The sequence below is a fragment of the Gekko japonicus genome, unplaced genomic scaffold, assembly GCF_001447785.1.
Source record: "Gekko japonicus isolate JY-2015 unplaced genomic scaffold, Gekko_japonicus_V1.1 scaffold1863, whole genome shotgun sequence".
Classification (NCBI taxonomy): domain Eukaryota; kingdom Metazoa; phylum Chordata; class Lepidosauria; order Squamata; family Gekkonidae; genus Gekko; species Gekko japonicus.
In genome coordinates, this window is record NW_015165301.1 from 191795 (window position 1) to 206676 (window position 14882).

A 14882-nucleotide genomic window follows, 5' to 3' on the forward strand; every position below is an offset into this window, starting at 1 on the left:
TCATTAGCATAACTTATTTGCATATGCCACACCCCCTGACATCACCAGAAGTGTGTCAGAAGGCAACACCCACCGCTCAGGCTCCACTGGACTGTTTAGGATTGCTAGCTATTGAAGGTGGGCCAGCGGGAGGGCTCTGCAATTTACCTGGCTGCTTCTTGCTCCTTGTGGGCCAACTGAGGGCTGCTGTGAGCAGGGAGTGAGGCTTGTTGCATGTGCCCATCCCCTGGGCTCCTTACTCCCGGAGCTCCGCTCCTGCAGGAAACTACCCCTGTCATTAGCAAACAAATAAATATAATTGGACAGATAAATATCATTATCAATATCTATTTTTACGCCTTTTATTTTTGGCAGCCTCATTTAATGTTAATAAAAAGCAAATTTGCATATTTTAAAATAAAAACATGTAGTATTTGTTCATGTCTTGTAGCTCTCAAACATCTGACATTTATTATATGTGGCTCTTAAGTTGAGCAAGTTTGGCCACCCCTGGCCTAGATGGACCATTGGTCTGATAAAATAATGGGAAGAAAGGGTTAGCTCCTGAATGCTGAAGAGGACAGTTATGCCATTGCAAATACTGAGGAAAGTGCAAAATGCCTAGATTGTTCTCTGTCCATTTACATCAGTGATAAGAACTGGTGTTAACACAGTGGCTGTGGTGCGTAGCTCTCATTTGAGAGGTTGCCAGGGCAAACCAAAAAAAGGCTGAGAGCACGAAGAAGAGGACAAGCAGTATGATGCAATCTATAAATGAACAAATTCAATTACATGCACAAGACATAACACCAGTAATCTAATATGTATGCAAATCCAAAACAGGAAACAATTGTGCATGTACAATAAAACAATGCCCACACTGCCAAATACAATAAAATGGAATGCCAAACGTGTTTCAGAACAAAGCCTTCATCAGTGGCTTATAAACATAATTAGCACAATCATATCTAACTCACATCATAAAAGACATAACAAATCACAAGAACCAGCAAGATAACCAGATTAATGTCTTGGAGTGAATTTAAATACTCTTTATACAAAATCAGTCTTCAAAGATTTCCACATCTGGGTACCTCTGGTCCAAATAACAACATGTGAATGTCTTGCCATGCCAATATCCCGGCAGTAATATAACCACTTCAAGTCTTACCTCAGCCATAAACTCAGTAGGTAGACGCTTTTAAAATATATATATATATATATATATATTTATAATAGGTGGGTGCTCTTTATCACCCTGCCCCACCATAGAGGGATAACACTGGCCTGCCTTACAGGAAAGTTGTTATAAGATTTCTGAGATAATGTACATGAAGCTCTTTGAACACTGAAATGCTAAAGATTATTATATAAATGAGATTTTCCACATTTTCATTTTCCTCACTTTTGTGCTCCTGTTGCTTCAGGGTATTTTTTCTGTTCCGCATGTAGTGGTCAATTTGATATTACATCACTTTATTTCTGGCATCTTTAAGCTGCAGCTTTTTATGCTGGACATGAAGCACTGTAATATCACGTTGACCACTAGAGGGAGCAAAACACATGCAGAACAGAAAAAAAAAATACCCCGAAGCAACGGGAACGCACCAGCGAGGAATGAGAATGCCGAAAAGTCCAATGTTACGGATGGCGTTTCTTTCCAGTGAACCAACTTTTCTCCTTTTTAATGTTTCTGTTTTCCGCAGAGCCACACTCTGGCAAACAGCCTTTTTGTAGGGGAGGACATTCAGACGATCATCCAGAGTAAAGTTGCAGATCTCGCTAAAGCTCTTTTGGAGCAAAGGCTGGAAGCCCGTCCCAAGTACGAAGCCCCGCCTGCTCCCGAAAGGTCAGTGTAAGCCCGGCGTATGATTCTGCGAGGTGGCGATCAATGCTCCCTCTAAGCTGTGGAGTCTTGTGAGCTGCTTGGCATTAAAGTTGAGAGAGAGCGATTTGGGCTGCTGCATAAATTAGTTTGCTCCGGAGCCATCCCTTCCTGAGCTAAGACAAAAATGTGTGAGCCGGAGGCTAAAAAACTGTGAGCTAGCTCACACCGACTCAGCTTAGAGGGAACCCTGGTGGGGATATCTCCTGCCTTTGTTGCTTCTCTATAGGGGACTAGAGAGATGTTTACCAGGAGATGAGGCAACAAACAAGTCATGGTCCTCAAAAAGATTTCTTCAGTGCGCTACCTCCGCCTTCCGTTGCAGAAACAGAAACAGCTAATAGGCTGCTACCTAACCTAAGAGAGTCTCGCCTCCTTATGTCCCCTTATATGAAATTTTCCAGCTTCTCTGTATCAATTGTCATGGCTTCACAGCCAGGTCCCACTTATGGACAACATTTCCTTGAGTGCCCAGGCCACTGGTCATGGTGCTTGTGGCTACTGGACAGAATTACAAAATACTGAGACGGGAGTACCCGGAGAGTTATTCTAAATTAGAGATGGGTGACTGCAGGCTCACTCTAAACCTGAACAAAACCACTGGCCCTAAGAACCTCTTTCCCCTTTGTTTGCTTTCTAAGAGCCCTTTGGCAAAGGCCTCCCCTTCATATGTATCTCAGCCTTTCATGCTGAGTCTGGGCAAAAGGCTCCTACAGTGCAACCATGACGCCTGATACGACTTCAGCTTTCAAAGATGACTGACAGGTGTATATCATTGCAAGGGGCTAGAAAATTACTTCTCTAATCCAGTCAAAGTGAGCTTTTGGAAGTCAAAACCACATTATATACGTTGGTTGCTTTTTAAGAGAATGATCAGATTAATTGGGGAGACCTTTTTCAAGAGGTGCTTCAAAAGCATCCAGGGTGCATAACGTGACTTTGACAGTGTAGAGGAAGCAACTCACTGGCCCTTGGAATGGCATAACCCAGACAAAATCACATTAACTACCTTCGATGGTTTGTAAGAGCCCTTTGCTTCATAATTCTTTTTTTTTTGTTAGTTTAAAGGTCAAATTTATTAGGAGATTAAGAGATGTATTATACATGGACTATAAATACAGCACAGCTGACTTTATTCACAGTCAGACGCAGAGACAGCCAATGCCAACCTATTTTGTGGACACCCTTGTTCTTTTGTTCCAAGAAAAGTTTGCACCATAAGACTTGGATTTAGGTTTTGGAATCCTCCGCTCTTGAACATCATAGCTCCAGCCATTTTTTTTTTCAGCAAAGGCAATAGCATCTTCTTTTGTAGCAAAGGAAAGAACAAGATTGGACAAAGGATCTGCCGAAGACGCCCAGCCCATCAACGGGTTTTCCCAGCGCTCCCTCGTGTCAAATTCCATCTTCCATTTTTTGGTGTTGTTGACACCTGCTTGCATGGCATTACGGGCCGGAACAAAAATGTGAACTCTTCTGGTTTTAATATGCTCCTCTGGTACACCAGTCAAAGGTGTAATGTCCAATTTCTCATCGACTGTGATGAGCTGCATGTCTTGGGCTTGGTCCTGTGCCAGCTGCCACGTGGAAGTGTTCAGTGACCTGGCCGGAGTCGAGGAGACCCCGCCGGCGGCTGCTTCCGCTCTTGCCCCCCGCACGAGGTGTCTTGCCCAAGCGGCTGACATTGAGAGCTCCCGCAGCATGAATGGTTGCAGTACATATTAAGGGGAGAGGCCTTTGCAAAAGGCTGAGCATTAGCAACGCTGATGCAGTAGATGAAACACAAGTGCCTAGAGATTCGCTCTCCAAAGGAAATGGAAGGGCCAATCCAATGCACAAACATGAGTCACATCCCTGTGAATCGCAGCCGTGGCTGCACGTTTGAATGAAGGTGGACGGAGAAGCTTCTGTAGGTTCTCTCTTCCAAAGGAGAAAAAAAAACCCTTTGGTGTTTTTCAGTCGGCAGACGGCAAGCATCCACAACTGTTTACAGGTGCGGAGAAATTCTTTGGTTTGTTAGGCTTTCAAGAGGCGGGGAAAAGCACTGGAGGGAATGAGAACACAAAGTGGCAGAGCAAGTGGGTAATTTTTATAGTGACCCTCAATACAAATATAATAATCAGGGGTCATTTTGTAGAAAAAGAGGTGCAGGAGCTCATTAGCATAACTTATTTGCATATGCCACACCCCCTGACATCACCGGAAGTGTGTCAGAAGGCAACACCCACCGCTCAGGCTCCACTGGACTGTTTTGGATTGCTAGCTATGGGGGGGGTGGACGTGCAGATCTGTCCTCGCAGAGGAGGGAGAGCTTGTACCTGAACAAAACTGGGTCTTAAAGATGTCAGCTAGCTGCCATTTCTGTGTTGTTTACCCTTCCCGCTTGCCTGCAGCTCCACAGCTTGCCGTAAACATGCCAGGGAGGCCGTGGGAACTATACGCCGTTATCAGTCTGGCCTTGTGAAGTAGGGGAGGGCTTGGGGTCCACATTTGGTGTGAATTTTTCTGCTCTCAGGAAACCCTGCGACTCTCCCGCTCATTATGTAATCTCCCGCCAGGAGTCTTCCCCCGCACACGCGCACTCGAAGTTCATTTGCTTAGCTAATTGCCTTGCCCAGCTATATGTATTGGGATGTTCCCGCCTTCTAGTTATTCCTAACAATAATCCTGTGGACATGGTACCAGTCTTCTACACTAATAAAGCATAACACTTCTTAGGAAACGTGTGTGAAGAGTTACTTGCTGTGGAACCTGACAAAAGGTGCCACTGGACTGTTTTTCGTCGGGGGGCTGGGGGGAGCTTTTCAACTTACCTGGCTGCTTCTTGCTCTGACTGAGGGCTGCTGGGAGCAGGGGGTGGGGCTTGTTGCATGTGCCCACCCCCTGGGCTCCTTACTGCCGGAGCTCCGCTCCTGTGCGCTCCCGCAGGAAATGACCCCTGACAATAATTACAAGATGTCTTGTTATAAAGATTGCAAATTTGCACTGTTATTTTTTTTTCTCATCATGCCTAGTACATTTTTTTGTATCTCTGTTTTGTCATGTGTTTTCGAGGGTGGTCTCTTCTGTTTAACTGAGAGTTGTCTGCACAGACTTTCAGGAGATAACAGAGTAACAAGGGAGCATTCAGTGGGGTTAGCTGGGTACCAGAAGGCTCATGTCAGACCTCGGCGTCGGGCTGGAGTCCAGGGCTGCCTTCCTTCTCCAGGGTTCTTTTAGGAGGGCTTGTTTTGGGGGAAGAAAGAGCAGGGGGGGTGTTACGGCTCTTCTTCCCTCTCCCTTTTGTACCCTCTCCCTAGTTGCCTTAGGTGAGGTCTGGCCCTTCCTCCCCGGTTCTCCCGGGGTGCACCTTTTGAAGGACCGCCCAGGGGTGGGACAAGTCTGGCCTCACCCTCTCCCTCTATCCTGGGGGACGGGCCTATGGGAGTGGCGGGTCCTAGGCCCAATGGGCAGCTGTCTGCCTGGGATCCCAGTTCCCCTGCCCCTCCTCTGACCCCTGCTGGCCCAAGGCAGTCACTGCATCCTGTTCCTGCCCCACTCGTCCAAAGAAGCCTTCCTGGCTCTCACAGCAGATGACCATTGCTTGTGGTGGGTTCTGCCCGCCCCTCTGCCACCCTTGTTGCCTCGTGCCGCTGCTGCTGGCCAACCCCTGGTCTACCTGGCATTTCTAGGAAGCTGCTCCTGCGGCGTCATATTTGGTTTCTGCAGCCCTTCCTGGATGATTTCCTTTGCACAGTCTGGAGGCCTCTGTCTCCTTGGAGGAAAGTGTGGAGGCGTGGGAGGCCTGACCTCAGACAGCACGGCAACAGTAGATCAACAAAAGCGAACAGTTAAATGTAAGAGTTAAGGAAAAGTATTATAAATGTTTGGCTCAGTTTATAATAATCTAAACGAAATGAAGATTTGTTGTAACTAAGTTAGTGAGGATCTCCTCTCTTGGTGGTTCAAGTGAGGGTCTCCTCTCTTGGTGGCTTAAGATGCTGAAGTGCAGGCTGTGGAAGGTCGGTAGTTCAGCAGTTCGAGACCCGAGTGTGCCGCATGACGGAGTGAGCTCCCGTCTCTAGTTCCAGCTCCTGCCAACCGAGCAGCTCGAAAGCAAGAAATTGCAAGTAGATAAATAGGGACCGCTTCGGTGGGAAGGTAACAGCGTTCCGTGCGCCTGGGTGTTTAGTCATGCCGGCCACATGACCATGGAAACGTCTTCGGACAGCGCTGGCTCTTCGGCTTTGAAACGGAGATGAGCACCGCAACCCTAGAGTCGGATTCGACTGGCTTTCGAGCAAGGGAACCTTTACCTTTTTAAGCTAGTGAGGATCTCCTCTCTTGGGTTTTTAGTTAGTAGTGGGTTCTTTGCTTTATCCTATATATGTAGTCCCCCTTCCCTTTTTTCTGTAGTAGTTTTTGTAGTATTATCCTAATAAAAAAAAAAAAAAAAAATCCCCTCCCGGGGGCTAAAAAAAAAAAAAAAAAAAAGCAAAGCAAAACGGGAATCTGAGGTTCACCTTCCAAGTGCTGCTCGCATCCAGACCCGCCTTTCTCCGCTGCGGCCTTCTGACCGATCTGGCTTCCTTCCCTTTCCAGATTCCGACTAGCGGCCGATCAGCCGAAAGAGGAGTCCTCCCGGAAGGAAGAAGGGCTGCTGGAGAACCCGGCAGGGGACAGGCATCACTTGGAAGCAAAGAGACTGTATCAGAGGCAACTGGCCTGCTGGAAGAAAGCAAACCGAGTAAGTCATTCCCTCTAGCAGGGCAAGGCGGCATCTCTCGGTCTTTAGGGCAGCGGGTGCTTCTGTGAATGCAGTTTAAAATCAATTCGGTCGGCAATTCTTACAGAGATTGCTTCGGAACACGGACTTTTAAAACATTCTGAAAACAAGCCCAATCCCTGACTGAGCAAGCCAAATACAGCCACATCTGGCTTCCTGACTCGGGGCTCTTCCGCATTTCCAGTTTTCTTCCTTGTGTGTTGCTTTGGGTTGTTTTTTTTTTTCTTTTCTGAACGCATTTTGCTCCCTTTAGTAGTGGTCAACAGGACAGCAACAATGGGAGCCGAGCCGTCACATGGCAGGATACATGCAGCACTTGCTATGGTGGGTTGTCAAAGGCGGTTGAAGGTCTACTTTAAAGCAACACAAAAAGTTAATTTTGCAAACAGCTCATCTCCAAATGGAACTGTGCTTGGCAACAACGTCAGCAGACAGTTCACAATATCTTTACTCTTCTGCAAGACAGAGACGTTCCGCCAAGCAACAGTTTTAACAGCAACCAGCCTATTAGCTGCTTTCTTACCCCCTCTCCTCCCCCCCCATATTAATGTAAATTGGGTGTTAGAAATTTTGCACTATGGCACCATGTAGATGTTAAACTACACCAGTTTCGTGTAGTGGTGAGGATCACAGACTCTGATCTGGGAGAACCAGGTTTGATTCCCCACTCCTTCACATACAGTTGATGGTGTGACCTTGGGTCAGTCACATGTTCTGTCAGAGCTGTTCTTGAAAGAAGAGGAGATTGGATTTATACCCCACCCTTCACTACCCAAAGGTGTCTTAGAGCAGCTTACAAACTCCTTTCCTTTCCCCTCCCCATAACAGACACCCTGTGAGGTAGGTGGGGCTGAGAGAGCTCTGACAGAAACTGCTCTTTTTCAAGAACAGCTGTGCCAGAACTATGGCTTGCCCAAGGACATCCAGCAGGTGCAAGTGGAGGAGTGGGGAATCAAACCCATTTCTCCCAGATTAGAGTCCATGCACTTAACCACTACACTAAACTGGCTCTCAGTTTGAAAGAGCAGTCCTCAAAAGAGCTCTCTCAGCCCCACCTGCCTCACAGGGTGTCTGCTGTGGGGAAAGGAAGGGAAAGGAGATTGTAGGCTGCTCTGAGACTTCAAGTGAAGGGCGGGGTATAAATCCAATCTTCTCTTCTTATTAGGTTTTATGGCTTGGTATTTTGGACTGTTTTAATGTCTTTTCATATGAACTTGTTGTACACCACTCTGAGCCCACTCGCAGGGAGGGCGGTAAAGTAGTTTAATGAAATAAAATAAGTAAATAACCCCCATTGGATTATATGTCAGAGAAGTCTTTGAAGAGGTTTCAGCTTTGTCCTGCCTTACAAATGTGGGAAGGGGGAGGCTCAGGTTCATATCCACCTTTGGAAAAGTGTTGCATAACACAAGTGACAGGCTTGGCTAATTTAGTCACCCCTTTACTGAAAGATACGGAACTGCTAAATGTGCGAGCCCAGGTGTCATGGCTGCTATTGGATCCCAATGACCGTGTCACCCTCTCAGTGGCAAAATTCATAGGCGCAGTAATCAAATATAAGAGAAATACTACTAAGGTCTTTTAAAATATTTTCTTTGGTTCTGATTTCTGCTTAAGGTGATAGCCGTGTGAGCAGTGATAGATAGATAGATAGATAGATAGATAGACAGACAGACAGACAGACAGACAGACAGACAGACGTGACAGGCTTTTGGGCGGCTTGTCGTTATTTGTCAAAAAGCCAGTGCAGAGAGCATCAGAACCACCTGTCATGATCCGTGCAGGACTGGGAGCAGGGCCTGGTGCGGTCTGGTCCCAGGAGAGACCTGCATGGCAGTGAGCAGACAGCCTACAGTCCCCATAAGGCTTTTGTTGTTGTTGTTCAGTCGCACAGTCGAGTCTGACTCTTTGCGACCCCATGGACCAGATCACGCCAGGCCTTCCGGTCTTCCGCCGTCCTCTGAAGTTGGCTCAACTTCATGTTCGTTGCATCGATGACACTGTCTGACCATCTCATCCTTTGCCGTCCCCGTCTTCTTTGACCTTCAGTCTTTCCCAGCATCAGGGTCTTCTCCGTAAGGCTTAGCAATGGGCTATAGCCAATCAGAGAGGAAGATTCTGTGAGGAGACTGTTGAACTGTGTGAGGAGAGTCGGTCTTAGCCATTAACGGAGGGAAAACCGGGTGTTCTTTCGGGTCTCTCTCTGCGGCCTGGTCTCACCGTGGGGACAGGCTGGTCTGGGAGAGAGGGAGATCTCCGCTGGGCTCAGCGTGGGTGCTAGGCAGGCTGGGGGGGGGGGGCTGGAGGGGAAAAAAGGGGGGCTCAGCGTGGGTGCTAGGCAGGCTGGGGGGGGGGGGCTGGAAGTAGAAACAGGTGGCTGCGTTAGTTTATGTTTATTTTGCCTTTTCACACTGTTATACCCTTTTTAAGCACCTCGCCTTGTCTTGTTTTCCCCGCCCCAGTGTTGTTTTTAATAAACCCTTCCTGTGTCATTATTTTCTCTGCCCGGGTCAATCACGCCCGTGTGTTCTCTGCTGAAAAGAGGGCATGTTGGGTGTGCTTGAGAGGGTGCCCTGGGCCTTCTCAACAGGGACCATAAGTCCAGGGTGGCGGTGATGGTGGAGGGTGGAGACCCCCTGGGGTCATGATACACCCTCAGAAAGAATCGTTTGCTTTTTGAAAGAGTGCATCTTGGCTTGGTCTTAAAGATGCATACGGCACCTTGGCAGGGTATGGGGTGCCGTTAAGCATCGGGGCCAAACCGTTTGAACCCAAACCCTGGGTCTCCCCTTCTCTTCTCCACGGGCCTCAGATTCTCTCCCACGCTTCTCGGTCAGGCAGCTCGTAGCCAGTTTGGTGTCGTGGTTAAGGGCGCGGACTCTAATCTGGGAGAGCCGGGTTTGATTCCCCACTCCTACACTCACAGCTGCTGGATGACCTTGGGCAAGCCACAGTTCTGATAAGAGCTCTCTCAGCCCCACCAGACTCACAGGGTGTTTTTTGTGGGGAGGGGAAGGGAAAGGAGTTTGTAAGCCACTCTGAGACTCCTTTGGGTAGTGAAGGGCGGGGTATAAACCCAATCTCCTCTTCTTCTTTCAAGAACAGCTCTGACAGAACTTGTGACTGACCCAAGGTCACACCATCAGCTGTTTGGTGCAGTGGTTAAGTGCGCGGACTCTAATCTGGGAGAGCCGGGTTTGAATCCCCACTCCTCCACTTCCACCTGGCTGGATGACCTTGGGCAAGCCGTAGTTCTGATAAGAGCTGTTCTCGAAAAAGACCTGTTTCTGTCAAGAGCTCTCTCAGCCCCACCAGTCTCACAGGGTGTTTCTTGTGGGGAGAGGAAGGGAAAGGAGTTTGTAAGCCGCTCTGAGACTCCTTCGGGTAGTGAAGGGCGGGGTATAAATCCAATCTCTTCTTCTTCCACGCTTGGCCCGCTTCTCAAATAAATGCACGCTCTGGTTTGCCAAGAGGTTTTTTTTGGGGGGACTGCCCCTGAAGGGAGGGAAAGGGGCCATGAGCTCAGTTTTCCAAACCACGGTTGGATCGGCAATGTTACAGCCTCACTGGCTCAGAAACAGCCTACTTGGAACAGCTTGGCTCCCATCAGATTTCTCCCTCACAGGAGTAAAATTAGTGTGGAAGAGATTCAAAAGGATTTTCATGTGAGGGACGCTTCCGAGCCTACCACTCTACACAGTGTGTGACTGCAATAAAGAAGGCCAATGCTATGCTGGGGATTATTAGGAAGGGTATTGAAAACAGATCAGCCAATATCATAATGCCCCTATATAAATCAATGGTGAGACCTCATTTGGAATACTGTGTGCAGTTCTGGTCACCACACCTTAAAAAGGATATTATAGCTTTGGAAAAAGTGCAGAAAAGGGCAACTCGAATGATAAAAGGGTTGGAACACTTTCCCTATGAGGAAAGGTTAAAGCGCTTAGGGCTCTTTAGCTTGGAGAAAAGACGACTAAGGGGTGACATGATCGAGGTTTATAAGATTATGCATGGGAAAGAGCAGGTAAAGAAAGAGGTACTTTTCTCCCTTTCTCACAATACAAGAACCCGTGGGCACTCCATGAAATTGCTGAGCGGTCGGGTTAGAACGGATAAAAGGAAGTACTTCTTCACCCAAAGAGTGATTAACACATGGAATTCACTGCCACAGGAAGTGGTGGCGGCTACAAGCATGGACGGCTTCAAAAGGGAATTAGATAAGCATATGGAGCAGAGGTCCATCAGTGGCTATTAGCCACAAGGTATAGCTAGGGGCTCTGGGGCAAGTGATGCTCTGTCTTCTTGGTGCTTTGAGGGGGGGGGGTCAACAGTGGGAGGGCTTCTAATGTCCTGGCCCCACTGGTGGACCTCCTGATGGCCCCTGGTATTTCTGGCCACTGTGTGACACAGAATGTTGGACTGGATGGGCCTTTGGCCTGATCCAACATTGGCGGCTCTTATGTTCTTATTAGGTGCATAATTTGCCCCAATGAGGAACAAGGACTGCAATCCTAAGAATGCTTTCCTGAGAGTAAGCCTCATTGAATAAAGTAACTTACTTCTGTGTAGACCTGCTGAGGATTGCTCCTCAACGGTGCAGCCCTAAGAACATTTCCCTGGGTGGGGGAGCCTCGTCAACAACCCGAGTGGGATTCTGAATAGACCTGAGTAAGACTCTGCTCTCGAAAGAGATCCGCCAGGTAAAAGTTTTTCCCTGACAAAACTTCCCTTGCAGTTTTTAGGATACCAGAGAAGCTTCGGAAACTAAGTCCACATTTCTCCTGTGTCCGGCAGGTAAATGAAGAGCTGAACGACGTGCGAGAGAAGGTGTCCCTGGAGTCCCAGAGAGCCCGGCTGGACCCAAACCCAAAGCTGCCGGAAAAGGAATGTTCTGATGCGCCTTACCACTGGAAGAAATTCAGCCAAGGCATCGCTCGTTTTTAGTCACAGTTAATTCTCACAACCAGTAATTCCGCCAACAAGTATTTCCCCCACCAATTTATCTTTTGTGGAGTCATCCGTCCAAACTGTTCTTGGTACCAAGGTGGGCAGTTTGTGTCGTAGATGCCATTCCGTAGCCCAGACACAAATGTACTTCTGCGCTGAAAGGTCCCAGCAAGTCTGAAACTGAGTATGTTGGCACAAACTGTAAGACAGCACACTTCAGCTGCGGGAGTTTGCTGGTAGACTTCAGAATCTGTAACTACTGCTGCTGCAATACTAAGCAGTTACACACACACCCCATTGACTTCAATGGGCTTAGAAGGATCTGTTTAGGATCGCACTGTCAGTTATCAGTTTTCCTTTGCTCCCTGTGTTACTTTTGCTCTCTCCAAAGGAATACACCTGGAACTGGACTGACCAAAGGTCCAGTCAGAAGAGACTTCACAGCTACCTGTTTTGGCAAGCAGAAGGTAGGATACTTTTGTGGCAGTGTATTTACCCATCGCTTCCCTTTGGAGGACCCCTTCCCACGTGGATCCCACCAGCCAATGGATGCAACATTTTTGATGTGCCTGTTGCTGAATATTGCAGAGGAGACTTTTTCCATAGGTACAACCAAGCTGGAATTGTTGGCAGAATATCTGAAGGCCATATAGACGGTGTCACAAAGCAGCTAGTTAGAGGTGAGGAGTTTGGACTGGTCTACTTTTCTGATGTTATCACTATAGAATACTCACATCTTAGCTTCAAACTTGGTACCACGGGAAACTCACCGCCTTTTAGGATAGGCGAAACTTTCTGTATGTACCCAATAATAACTCACCCATAGTTGATATGTGTAATCAGACATATGCATTTTACTGCTATGTTATTAAGAATAGCACTTATGTCAGCTGCAAATATTTGACCATTTGTTCCTTTAAAACCTGCATATGCCTTTTTATTGTGCCTGTATTGCATTTCAACTCCAGCCAAGGCCACCTGAGAAATTGCAGCACCCCACTAGAATTCAGAGGGTCCCAACATGGGGTATTTCCCTTAGCTCAGACGCTTGAGCACATTCCTATCACAGTACCAAGTTTTAAAAGTTTGCTCGAAGGCACCTAGGGACACAAAAATGAGCTAAAGGTAATTCTGATTCACTACTAACATCTCCTAACCACTGCAGTTTAACACCCCCTGGAAAGAAGCATATCTTCACCTTTTTTATTTATATTAAAATAGACTTTTAAACACAGAAAACAATGTTCTTTTTCAGCAGAGTTGACCCATCACATTTCATGAGCAGGTACAGGGGTTTGCACGGGAATTTTGGCCAAAGCTTCCAAAGGATCCTCACCCCATCCAGCAAAAATACTGTCAGAAAGTCTTATAAGTACAGGACACACACACCTCTTCCCCTGTACGCCCACAAGGAGATGTCAGTCTGTTCCAACAGCTTTTACCAAGGGAGAAGATCAAGGACATTTTCTGCCAACCATTAAATGACACCAGACTGTGCACTGCAGGGTTATCTGCACACTGGCTCCCAAACCAGCTGCACCGCAGCACAGTCCAGCCTTCTAAGAGGAGCTTGAGACACGCGATTTTCTCTGGTCCACCGCACAGCAAAGTAACACCTCAGCACCTTTCCTGACTTGTGGGCCCCTCAGGAACATAGAGGTGGCAAAGTGGGAACAGAAGACCCAGTTCTTTCTGGCGCAGTAAAGGGAACGCCAAAGAGATCTTGTCTGACTTTTCACACAGAGGCACCAGAATCCCAGTCCAGTGACAGGTCTATTCCTAGGCCAGCCCCGTCACTGGCCGACAGAGCTGGTTTTATTTTCTCATGACGAAAGGCAGCTGCCGTTGAAAACATCCTCTGATAGCACCTAATGACAACGAGGAATATAAACCCGGAAGGCAACCGTGTTAAGTTTATCCCAGAGAGTCTAACCCGTATATTTAAAGGCATTCCAGGTTACATCCCAAAGTAGACAGTAGGCTTTAGCGCACTATTGTTGTCACAGTGTGTGTGTGTGTTTCTAAAAATGCTATTTTAAAATGCGAAAGTAAGATTTCAGAGTCCAGGGAGAAAAAAATCAAGTCAGTTGTGCTGCAGTAAGGAATCAAAATCTGACAGCTGTCGGGGGGTAGGGTGACTATAAAATGCTATAAAAGCAGCCAAGATTCCGTTCTGAGACACCACAGGGCTCAGGGCAGAGTACAAACTTCGTAAAGTGCGTTTTCTTTTCCTCATCAAGTCAATGTTGCTCTTTGCTCTGGAAAGTCCTACAGCGCAGAACTCGATGACCAGAGAGGCAGTCTTTGGGCTGAATGTTCAGAATCAAAAAATTACATCCATTTGTTCTAAGCAAACTTATGAGCAGGCAAGAAACTCGATTTCTGAAAGAAGCGCCTCCAGACTGGTCAGAGGAAGAAAGGGATACGTGAAGCCAGGGTTTTGCAACCCGTGGACGAGAACACTCTGTCCTCTTCTGGGAAGTAGGTGACGCTCTCAGCAACTGCCTGGATGACGCCAGGTGGGGCCTGCAGGCCTTGGTTGGCCATCTCATTGGCCACGCACTGCTTCACGTGGTGCTTCCTCAGGGGAAGGAAAGGAACCAGGAGGTCAATCAGGTGTTGCTCAATTATTCCAGATTTCCAGAATCCATCTGCAAAGGGGGGAGTGGAAAGACAAAACGAATGTTAGTTGTTGTAGATTTTCTGGGCTGTATGGCCGTGGTCTTGGCACTGGCATCCGACAGTGCCAAGACCACGGACACAAGACCCCGAAAATCTACAACAGCTAATGAACTCCGATCGTGAAAGCCTTCGACAACATAGAAGAAGAAGAGATTGGATTTCTACCCCGCCCTTCACTACCCAAAGGGGTCTCAGAGCAGCTTACAGACTCCTTTCCCTTCCCATCCCCACAACAGACACCCTGTGAGGTAAAAGAAGAAGAAAAGATTGGATTTCTACCCCGCCCTTCACTACCCAAAGGGGTCTCAGAACGGCTAACAGACTCCTTTCCCTTCCCCTCCCCACAACAGACACCCTGTGAGGTAAAAGAAGAAGAAAAGATTGGATTTCTACCCCGCCCTTCACTACCCAAAGGGGTCTCAGAGCGGCTAACAGACTCCTTTCCCTCTCCCCCTCCCCACAACAGACACCGTGAGGTAAAAGAAGAAGAAAAGATTGGATTTCTACCCCGCCCTTCACTACCCAAAGGGGTCTCAGAGCGGCTAACAGACTCCTTTCCCTTCCCCTCCCCACAACAGACACCCTGTGAGGTAAAAGAAGAAGAAAAGATTGGATTTCTAC

General features: G+C 47.6%; 2 protein-coding genes across 2 annotated transcripts in view; one reads left to right on the forward strand and one right to left on the reverse strand.

Moving 5' to 3' along the window:
- The window catches only part of TTC16 (tetratricopeptide repeat domain 16), a 37298-nt gene extending 25722 nt beyond the window's left edge, over positions 1–11576 (forward strand). Inside the window, exons 10-13 of the mRNA XM_015410402.1 lie at positions 1686–1828; positions 5164–5172; positions 6446–6590; positions 11427–11576. Of these exons, the coding sequence (XP_015265888.1) occupies positions 1686–1828; positions 5164–5172; positions 6446–6590; positions 11427–11576 (447 nt within the window). The remainder of the gene's footprint in view (positions 1–1685; positions 1829–5163; positions 5173–6445; positions 6591–11426) is intronic.
- Positions 11577–12837: 1261 nt separating this feature from the next.
- The window catches only part of TOR2A (torsin family 2, member A), a 12958-nt gene continuing 10913 nt past the window's right edge, over positions 12838–14882 (reverse strand). Inside the window, exon 5 of the mRNA XM_015410404.1 lies at positions 12838–14230. Within this exon, the coding sequence (XP_015265890.1) occupies positions 13986–14230 (245 nt within the window). The 3' untranslated portion in view covers positions 12838–13985. The remainder of the gene's footprint in view (positions 14231–14882) is intronic.